Raw genomic sequence first — 11804 nt, forward strand, 5'->3', positions numbered from 1 at the left:
TATCTCTCGAACGGATTATCTGATTGGGGCGTTCTTGGCAGCAATCGAATGATTTTGTCGAGTTCTAGAGCTGATTAGATTTTGGAATCGATATATTCGATAGTTTCTGAAATATTCACGAAAAACAAAAAAAAAAACGTTTTTTTATTCATTCTTTCGTCAACGATATCTCTCGAACGGATTATCCAATTGAGAGGTGGCAATCGCCGCGTTTTATTGGGATCTAGAGCTGATGAAGTTTTGTAAATGATTGGTTCAGTTGTTTCGACCATATTTGCAAAAAACCGTTTTCTACTATTTCTTTTGTCGACGATATTTTTCTAACAGATTATCTGATTAAGACGTTCTTGGCGGCAATCGAAAGCTTTTATCGAGTTCTCGAGCTGATTAGATTTTGGAATTGATCGATCCAACAGTTTCAAAAATATCAAAAAAAAAAAACGAAAAAAAAAATTTTTTTAGTCAAAGAATTTTTATTAAATTTGTTTATTTCTTATAGAAATGTTTATAATTTTCTAAATTTAATAGTTATCCAGCTACCTGCAGTCACTACAAGACTGCCCAAATACCACTACTAAATTTATAAAATACGCAGAAAAAAAGGATTTCTTGCCGCAACAAAATTTTAATTTCCGACAAGACATTTTATGCATTTTCAATTAAATACAAAAATTGTCTTGGGGTGAGAAAAGATTTTTTAGTCAAAAAATAATTCCTTGCACCAAGTAATTTTTTCTAGTTCTAAATAAATTTTTGCTTTCAATTTACAATGCAAAAAATTTCTTGGAGTGAGTAAAAATTTTCTTTAGGCGAGTAAAGAAAATTTGTCAATGAATCCTTTTTTTCGATGCACACTTTTTTGGCTTTGAGCAGCTTCCTAAAACCAAAAAGGAGTATAAAAATCTGTCATTTTGGAATAAGTAACGCGATATAAATAATATAGCTATATATTCAGTGACATTCAGTCATATTTAGTGACAGAATAATCAAAGTATTAATTTATTTAAAGAAAATACATACGATCTTCTTTTTTTTCACGTAATTTAAATGAAATTCGAATGATATAGATAAATCTATTTATCTCAATACTTGGTAACTAAAACGAGTTCAAGCTATGAAAAGACACAAATTCAAGTCAAAACTAATCTAATGATACCAATTTCAATAACATTAACTAATTCTATCGTATAGATATGGCGGGAACAAAATTTTCCTTATTCACTTAATAATATAGATAATTAATAATAAATTAAAAAAATTGAAAATTAATAATTTAATTATAATAATAATATATATATATTAGGGTGAGCCAAAAAAGCCAACCTATCGAATTTACGTTTTAAGAAGGACCTATAAATCGAGAAAAAAAATTCTCCCATTGGGCAAAATTTTTAGCTCAATTTTAAAAGGTGTCGGTAGCCATTTGAAATTTCCTATTTAAATAACATGCAAAAAAAACTTTTTGATTAAAAATATTATAACTTTTGAACCGTGTGTTACGTCCAGCTAAAAAGCTGAACGTTGTATTTTATTTTTAATTTCTGTTGTATATATTAAAATTGAGCCGACGACCAGATTTTATTTTTTTTATTATCATTTTTATGTTTCGATAATATTTAGTGATAAGACATGACGAATGTAAAATGCTCTTAAGGGATTAAGACTTGTTTGCTTTGATATTTTTTTGAAATGCTAGAGCAAACACCTAAATGTAATTTTAATGACCCCTCGGGCAACTGTAAAGGCCCAAAGGCCAGCTGAAACATTTTTCGTAGAAACCCAAAAATATTTTTATCAAAAAAAGTGTACGTGGAATATATTTTTAGTTATAAATAAAAATAATCTTAATCCCTCACTTTATCTTTGAGTGCACTTTTGTCGAGACATCTTGGCATCATAAAACAAATAAAAAAATTGAATTTTGATGACGAAGTAGTCATTACATAAAATATAAAAAATATTCTAATACTTCTTAAAATAAAAATATTCAAATAAACAATTTAAAAGAATAAATAACAATCGAATAAATAATTTTTGAATCATAATATCCAAATAATGAAATTCTAAAAAAAACAATTAATAACCAAATAAATAATTTCTAAAACGTAATATTTCTTAGATTCAAATATTAAAAGAATAACTAATAATCAAATAGAGTTGGCTGCTAGCCACCTATTTTCAATTCAAATTAGGATTTAATTGACTAACAAAAATAGTAGAAAACTTATAACAATAAATAAATAAAATAGGCTCAACGCCAATCAAAAATATAATGTTAATTAAAATTAATATTTTAAGTTAACAAATCATAATGTTATAAAGAATAATAAATAAATTTGAACATTTAAATTTAAAATATTGTTATAAGTAAAAAATTGTACATGTGGATGGATGTGTGGGTGCGCACGCACATAGGCCCACATAGGGGTGTGCCCTTAACGCTTTCCTAAGGTGAAAATCTTAGAGAAAGGGAAAGGACCCATAGGAACTGTGTTCCGATTGGACACAGTTTCCCCCAAACAATAGACGAAATAGGATCCGATAAGAAATTATAAAAAGGTTCGTAAAACAAAAAAATAGTTAGTCCCGGACAAGAGGTCCATTGAGGCAGTGAAGTACAAGTCACAGTGTCTTCACAAAATTTAAGTTGCACTAGTTCCGTACTAGTTCAGCTTTATACAAGTGTTCTCACACTTAAATTTTATTTACGCTAGTTCCGTACTAGTTCAGTTCTATATACAGCGTCCTCACGCTTTCACACTAGTTCCGTACTAGTTTATATTATACAAGTGTCCGCACACCTACATTATTAAGAGTTTTATTGAAATTAGTGATTTTATAAGTTTAAATTCAACTGTTAGAGTAAATTGTTAGCAAAGGTAATACCTAGAGTCAGTGAAAACTACGATTAGACAAACATCCAGTTGCTGCGACTACAGGTACTGTAATTTTCAAGTTGTATTAAAATCAAAAACATTTCCAACACACGGAAATTGTATTCAAAATTCTATAGTCCTCTCTAGTTATTAGAACGAATCTTATTGTAAATTAGAGTCGGCTGACTAGCCACCTAATACTTTCAGAAAATAATATCAAGTTTATTGTATTCATATTATCGAATTTTTCAATTTTATAATATATAGTAATTTAATTTGTACATCAAACATCTTTTATTTCAACACACCTCCCAGATAAATACACTCAGTGTGATCCCGGTCTATTGGTCGAAAGACTAGGGCCGAAAATAATAATAATAATAAATTATGTCCAAAATCACGGTACACACCACATTTTGGACGTAACACGTGTGAGATAAAAATTTGGCTCTAGAATATTCTTGTAGGGCATTCAATTTCTTTTAAAAAAGTCCTGGGAGTCGAATTTGTAAACTTGATATTTCATATACTAACAGGCCATCAAAGTCTAGAGTAAACAGAATCATACAAATGTAAGGTTTTATTATTAAAAATATCAAGACTACGAGAAAATTTGTCCTACATGTAGTGCAATGAAATTACCAACAGTATCCAGCTTGTAGCAAATAATATTTTGTTATCGATCACAATAAAAGAAAAGTATTTGGAAAATCCACATAAAACCTAACATTTGTATAATTCTGTTTACTCTAGACTTTGATAGCCTGTTAGTATACGAAATATCCAGTTTACATATTCGACTCCCAGGACTTTCTTTCAAGAAATTTAATGCCCTACAAGAATATTTTAGAGCCGAATTTTTGTCTCACATGGTTTAAAAGTTATAATATTTTTAATCAAAAAGGATTTTTCTGCATGTTATTTAAATGGGAAATTTCAGATGGCTACCGATACCTTTTAAAATTGAGTTAAAAATTTTGCCCAATGGGCGAATTTTTTATCTCGATATATAGGTCCTTTTTAAGACGTAAATTCGATAGGTTGGTTTTTTTGGCTCACCCTAATATATATATATATTATTATTATTATTATTAGGGTGATCCAAAAAATAACAAATTTTTTTTTTCTCGGAAACAGGTTTAAGAGTTTCATTTAAATAGAAAAAGACGCCTGTGAAAATTAGAGCTCTTAATGTTAACATTAAGAGGTTCCTCATCGCACTTTTCTATTTTCCATAAGAATAACATGGAAAAAATTTTTTTTACGCCTTCTGATTTTTATAAGTAGCTAACGATGCGTCATAGAAATAATTGGCAGGTAAATTTTTGTAGGTAATTGAATGCTCTACAAGAAAAGTTTTTTATTATTTTTTGATAAATCTATTTCTTCAAAAGTTATTTAAGGTTGAAGTCGATTTCATATTGAATTTTGAGATCTTTTTACTTTTCCGGCGAAACTATCAGACCTATTACAAAATATCATGCCGTTCCACGGCCGTTCCAACAACTTCTTTTTGGGAGCGAGGCCCAACCCGCAAAGGAAAGAACGAACCAGGAGCGAGAATTGTCTGAGTCTGAGATTTCACACAAGTGGGCGTACATGTCTCCGTTTTTGGGAGTGACGCACTTCGACCTGTAAAGACAGCGGTACGCGCCAAATGTGGGTGCGGAAGACATCAGATGCGTAATAGGATAATAACGTCGGGGTCACCACTTTGGCGACGGTACTTTAAGTTTAGATTGCAATAATCACTGCCTAAGTCGCCAACTACCCAAGAGTGAAACGTTGTGAGAGATAATGAGAAGAGGAGAGATGGAAAAAGGTAATTGTGGGGAGAGAAGCGTTTCGTCTAAGTATAGTCTCTAAGATGAGACTCCTCAGTTAGGTGTGTCTATCGTATACCCCACCTAAGACGCCGAGTTGGAAGTAACATGTTGGAAATGTTATATATTGAAATAGGTGTAGGGACGAGATACTGCGAGAGGTGCGAGTTGTAGATGCCATCTCGCAGAGTGAAGCTGAACCACCACAAATATATATATATATATATATATATATATATATATATATATATATATATATATATATATATATATATATTTTAACAGGGTAATGTAAAGGGTAATTAGAATTTCCCGCGTTAAAATTCAATTATTATCGTGCGCACCGTCGATAAAAACCATAACTACCCCAGGGTTATCCAGGGTAGAGCAAGACTTGTCTTCGGGAGTGGAAATAGCAAGGGCTCGCTCGTCAGTCCCACTTATTTAGAAGTAGGAGTGACCTTTTCCCGGAAGTTGCCGAATCCGGGTGAGTTAACATTGATAAGTGGCTGTCGAACCAAGATCAACACACAACCAGATGGACCAAACTAAGATTCAGACGCACAAGTGCTACAGTTAATTATAAATTTTACACTTGGCTCTTAACTGTAGTACCAAGTGATATTAATTATATTTATTGGGTATACCAGGCAATTAGCCGGTACTCTTCATTACATTAAACTAATTGAGCTGGAAAAGCAGGTGAAGGAGTAGAACAAGAATTAAGAGTAACGAGAAAGTACGAGACGGAAAGAAAGCACGAGAGCGGAGGACGAGAGCGACGAGAAAAAGGAACCAGACGAGACAAATGAAGACGAAACAAAGAAAAGAAACGCAGCAGGAAATAATAACAGGTATTAATTGAATTATTATTGTAGGCCTAGGCTAAAATCTCAATTGAATTCAAATACATAATCGTTCGTCAGGGTATTCCGCGTCCAGGCAGTAAAGTAGTTAATTAATTAATCGTAAATTTTGATTAAAATTAATTAGATGCCAGACGTTGTTTAACAGTGTGTCGTTAATTATTCCAGGCAATAGCCGGAACTATTGCACTGATAGAAGAATTTCTTAGCATTAAAAAAATATTTCTTAGTATTTAAGATATCATTTCTTAAACATCATTTTTTTGTATTTAATTAGAATTTTTTACTATTTAAGAAATATTTGTTAAATACAAAAAAATCATGTTCAAAAAATGGGTTCTTCAATACGAAGTAATCCTTCTATCAGTGCGCGTCGTAGAATTTCCAAGGCACGTTGTGTGAAACACTAGCCAGAAATTTCTTAATCTAGTTCGTGATCTAGTCCACGTAAATTAATCAAATAATTAAGATAAATAAATTAATTAGACGATTAAGATTAATAAATAATTCGACAAATAAAATAAAATCAGATGATGGAATTAATGGCCGTTGAAGTCACCGGTATTAATTAAATTAAATTAATTAGCAGTCAAAATTACCATTAATTAATCTAGTTAATTACTGTGATCATTTTTGAATAATACGTACTGCAAGCTCCTAAAAGAAGAAAAGTGGAAAAAAGAAAGATTTTAAAAATAAAAATTTAAAATTTGTTTTAAAAATAAAACCTCGATTATTGGTCTAGGACCCCCGGTCGCCTAGGCGTGGAGCGCCACGAGATCAAATGTTGGAATCAGTTCAGTGAGCCTTACTCACGGGTTGAATAGATCCTACAAGGGTTTCGGTAGCAGAAGTAATGACTTTTGAATATTTAATATTTAAATAAAAGAATCAAATTCCGATTATCGATCTAGGACCTCCGGTTGCCTAGGCGTGGAGCGTCACGAAAACGAACGTTGAAATTGACTCAGTGAGTCTTACTCGCGGATAGATCCAACAAGGGTTTTAGTTATGACAGTAATGACTGGCTTTGATTACTTTTCATGGGTTTATATAGCAAGGGTTTAATAGAAAAGTGGGGCTGGATGATGTCACATCTTTAAGACTAAGATGGGTTAAAAAAAGAAAAATGAAATAGAGGAGTTTTGAATATTGGACAGCTGAGAGTGAAATATGAGGTTCAAGGGGTCACGGAATTTGATAGCAACCAGATGCAGATAGAAAAATGACTCCACGGTGGACAGGGGGACACCTTAAAACAATGGTTCTTTGACAAATATATGATGATATTTATTACTAATATTTTAGATGCCCTCGGAGAAAAATAATTTTTAAAAAAACAAAAATCAAGAGGAAAAAATTTCCCATGGTAAAAAGGGGAAAGAGAGGTTTCGCGGGGTACTGTGGGACAAGGTCTCCATATCAAATATATGATGACATTTACGATCAATATATTTTTACTCTAGAAAAATATAATTATTTAAAAAAACAAAAATCGAGAGGAAAAATTTTTGGCGATAGAAAAAGGAAACAGAGAGGTTCCGCGGGGAACCATGGAATTTATCAATAACAGATGTAAATATTTGAGTCAAACTAGATCACAGAAACATCTTGATAAATTTATGTGACATTTATGATGATTTGAGGGACTCGCGTTGGACATCTGGAAAACATACATGAGTCAGTAAGCTCATTGTAAGGGAGCGGCGATAGCGGTGCATAGAGGAAGGGAGAGATACATAGTTTTCTTACTTGGTTACTCTTATTTTCCTTTCTCTCTCACTCTTCTGACTTGACCATTCGTATTCACACACTTTTTCAGTGAGAATTCAGAGCAAACCCAAAAATGAGCTAGATGAATATATGTGTGTGAAACAATATACACATGAATTTACCCTTACATATCTATACACGCATTGCTAGACATATTGTTGGGTGTGCTTTCAACTACGCAGTATAATTCTTATTTTAATAAAAATTAAAAAAAAAATTTTTTTAATTTTTGAATGACAGTACGGTTAAATCGCGATCTATTTGTAACGATCGTTACACAATTAAAATTTACACCGACCTTGAAAATTAAGATCTGGTTTTGGAAGACCGTATTACTTCTAGTGGCACCCTTTGCAAGGACGACCAGAGTAGCAGTACTCCTGTTATAATATATTGTAATGGGTCACACTTATTAAATTAATTAGATGTGGTCTTAACAAAATAAGGGCTCACGTGAAACTTGAGGTGTTCTACGTATCTTGTCTAGCTATGCTCAGAGGAACCTCAGGGCGAGGATAACCCCGTACTGAACCACTCAGTAGAAAAATTAGAGATAGAAATCTTATACTCAACTTATCAGGAAGGTTGACACCGTTAGATAATCAATTGATTATATTAAATCATACTATAGCTATGGCATTAATTGAACGAAGCCGCTTCACAAATAATATATAAAATTATGGACAGTAAAATTATGTATGACTGATGACCTGACTTGACTAACTAATACAACTGACTCGACTTGATCAACGTAATAAATTATTAATTCACGACTTAATAAAAATCTCAAGAAATTTAGACATACTCCAACAAACCCACCAGTCCTTCACTCCAACGAACCTCCTTCTTTAAGCCAAACCTTCAGTCCTTCCAACCGTGACCAATCCTTTTCCCAAGTCCTGTCAATCCACTAGATCCAAAATTCCACAATAATAAATTATAATTTGAATAAGCTTCCACTTAACGTAGGCTTATAGGCTCTTGAACCTTATAAGAATGATAATGGCTAGCAGCACGTGTAGTAGTATTAGATTGTAGTTGTACTTGTGGTGGAAATCAAGATAATAGTGGTAATAGTGGAAGAACACATCCGTCCACGGTGGTTGCTGCGAGCCAAGAGACCGACCACTCGTCGTCTATGGGCCTCGTACCTCTCTCGACTCAGGCTTGCCAACCCCTAAAATCAAAGGTCGAGGAAATCGGCGCGTAAGGTTATACTTTCTTCCATATTGACAGTTGTTGAAGAAGGAAGCTGGATCTTTTGGCGCGAGTCGAAATTAAATTTAAACGGAATGCATAAGCATTCCACCCCGTTACAATATATGTATATATATTTAGTGGTTGAGGTAATAATATAAATTATTAAAACCAGCTAATTATATTAAACAAATGTTTTATTTAAATAACGAAAGTAACACAGTAATTGTAAGTATACAGTAAAGAAAAAATGCTTGGATGCGTGTATGCAGTTCAGCGGTCTATTACTTATTGCCTCTACAAATGAAGTAGAGACAGATAAATGAAAAATCGATGTTCGACGTAAACTGCCGAAAATTATCGATCGCTTCAGCTAGTAGCAACGCTACAAAACTCTCTTTGTTTTTTTTTTTTATTTTATTTTTTTTTAAATTTAACACACGATAATTAAAGTAATGGAATATTTACAAATGACATGAATAAATAAATAATTAAATGAATGAATATAATAAAGTGGTGAATTATTACTACGTAAAAAAAACTTTTATGTAAAAAAAAAATTAAATCGCGTAAATTATTAAATGTTAAACCGGACTCGGCGTTTTTGGGTCTCGGTTGCTGTGTTATTCGGCTGGGAGTTTGTTATTATCATCATCATGTCGATTGGATTCGCCTCGTAAATCAGCTTTAATCTGTCCACTGAAATAGCGATTTGTCGTCCACGAAAATCGACGATGAAATATTTATCGTGTCGGGTTATTACACGATATGGACCATCGTACGGCGGTGAGAAAGATGGTCCAACCTGGTTATTTCGTACCAGTACGTGGCTGCAAGTACTAAGGTTCCTGAAACAGAAAACAGAATGCTTGCCGTGACGCGACATTTCGGCCGGTGCCAATGAATTAAAATGACGTTTCGATGTGTTAATGATATCGTGAGGTGTAGTTTTGTGACTGGGAGTGAGTAACTCACCAGGTAAACGAATTGGCTCACCGTACACTAATTCAGCCAGTGTCGTCTGTATGTCGTCTTTCCAGGCAGCGCGTAAGCCGAGCAAAACGGCTGGTAATGCGTCATACCATGACTCTTGATGACACAAAAGTGCTGACTTAAACTGATGGTGTAAATGTTCGACAAGACCGTTGGCTTGCGGATGATACGGCGTAGTGTGTAGGTGTTTTATTCCGTATATTTTTAATAGCGACTGGAATAATGACGATTCGAATTGCGGACCTTGGTCCGAAGTTATGCGTTTTGGTACTCCGTGGCGTGAAATCCAGAGCAGCGATAGTGCATGTGCTCTCGTCTCTGCAGTTCCATTGGATAACGGGACAGCCTCAGGAAACCTCGTGAATCGGTCGATGGTAGTCAGGCATTGATTAAAGTCTCTTGCCGATTTTAAAGGCACTAGGTCGATGTGAATGTGCTCGAATCGTTCAGTTGGAGTTTCAAAACTGGCGATCAGCAATGGCACGTGTCTCTGAATTTTATTCTTATGACAATCGATGCAAGATTTTGCCCATTCACAGCAATCTTTATTAATTGACGGCCAAACGTATCGTTTGGAGACCATTTTGAATGATCCTTTAATTCCGGGATGAGCTAGCGAGTGCAGTGAATTAAACACCTTCTTTCTCAGCGGCTCTGGAACATATGGACGCACTGTACCTGATGCAGTGTCACAATACAATGCAGGTCCGTTATCGAGTTGTATCGTCTTTAAATTTAATGCAGTTGTTTGACGTAACAACTGTTGAAGTTCATTGTCGGTTTGTTGAGCGTCGGCGACGTTATAGCAGTAGATACTGCTTTGACGCGTGACAATGTGTCAGCGACAATATTGTCGGTACCCGACACATGTTGAATATCGGTGGTGAATTGACCGATAAAATCGAGTCGACGAAATTGCCAAGGCGATGCTCTTTCGGTGCGCTGTTTGTAAGCGTGGTGAAGCGGCTTGTGATCGGTGTATTTTGTAACATGCCAGCCTTCAAAAACATGCCGAAAGTATTTTACAGCCTCGTAGATGGCGTTCAACTCGCGGTCGTATGTCGATAATTTTTGAATAGACGGGGACACTTTGCGACTGAAAAATGCCAGTGGTTGCCAGTTGTTATCCACTTTCTGTTGTAAAACGGCTCCAATACTGATTTCGGATGCGTCGGTGAATATTGCCCAATCAGCATCGATTTTAGGGTGTACCAACAAAGTAGCATCCGCGAGAACTCGTTTAGCTGACTTGAAAGACTCTTGAAGTTCAGTTGTCCAGTTGACTGGATGAGAGCCTTTGACTTTGGGTCCTTCCAAAATTTTATTAAGCGGTGCTAGAATTTCTGCAGCGTTCTTGATGAACTTTCTGTAGGAATTCACTGTGCCGAGAAGTCGACGAAGAGCTTTTACGGTGATAGGAGGCTCGAAATTGACAATAGCCTCTACTTTTTCCAGTAACGGCTTGATTTCATCTTTAGTGATGAGATGGCCGAGAAATTTTACTTCCGGTAGACCAAATTAGCATTTTGATACATTAATTACCAGTCTGTATTCACGGAGACGCTCGAATAAAATTTTCCGATGCTCCATGAGCTGCTTTTCGTCGTTTGATGCAATTAAAATGTCGTCAATGTACAGAAAGACGAAATCAAGGTCACGAGTGACCTCGTTAATAAATCGTTAAAACGTTTGAACCGCGTTTTCAAGCCTAAACGTCATAAACCGGAACTCGAATAGTCCAAACGGTGTAATGATCGCCGTTTTCGGCACGTCCTCCAGTGCAACGTGTATTTGCAAAAAGCCTTTGAAAAATCGACGACTGAAAATATGTTTTTACCATGTAAAAGTGCGACAAAGTCGTCGAGATATTGCAATGAGTATTAATCGATAAGCGTTCGATCGTTAAGCGGTCGGTAATCACCGCACGACCTCCATTTTTCGGACTTCTTCTGCGCTAAATGACGTGGTGAAGCCCAGGCGCTGTTGGGTGGCCTGCAAATACCTTCCTCGATCATTTTTCGGAACTCTGATTGAGCGATTTTCAACTTATCTGGAGCCAGGCGTCTTGCTTTGCACGAAACTGGCGGTCCAGGTGACGTTCGGATATGATGCACTGTTGAATGTTTTTTTGTTTGACGCTGGGTAGCATCAGGTCGTGTAATATCGGTAAATTCTCTCAATAACTCCACATACGCAGAACTACCATTGACTGCTTCAATATTTGTTTCTGCCGATGTCGTGTGAGAATTTCCGGGTGTCAATAAACCGGTGATGCC

The 11804-nt window shown here is 35.0% G+C and overlaps 1 protein-coding gene across 1 annotated transcript; it reads right to left on the reverse strand.

Annotated features, from left to right (window-relative positions):
• Positions 1-9112: 9112 nt before the first annotated feature.
• LOC130676341 (uncharacterized protein K02A2.6-like) lies at positions 9113-10111 on the reverse strand. Its single transcript, XM_057482493.1, has one exon. It carries the CDS (start codon positions 10109-10111, stop codon positions 9113-9115), a length of 999 nt encoding a protein of 332 aa, XP_057338476.1.
• Between the last annotated feature and the right edge of the window lie 1693 nt (positions 10112-11804).

This window comes from Microplitis mediator, chromosome 10 (assembly GCF_029852145.1).
Source record: "Microplitis mediator isolate UGA2020A chromosome 10, iyMicMedi2.1, whole genome shotgun sequence".
NCBI lineage: Eukaryota > Metazoa > Arthropoda > Insecta > Hymenoptera > Braconidae > Microplitis > Microplitis mediator.

Coding starts and splice junctions, on each gene's coding strand:
- LOC130676341 (XM_057482493.1), bottom strand. CDS start 10,111: ATGGTCTCCAAACGATACGTTTGGCCGTCAATTAATAAAGATTGCTGT.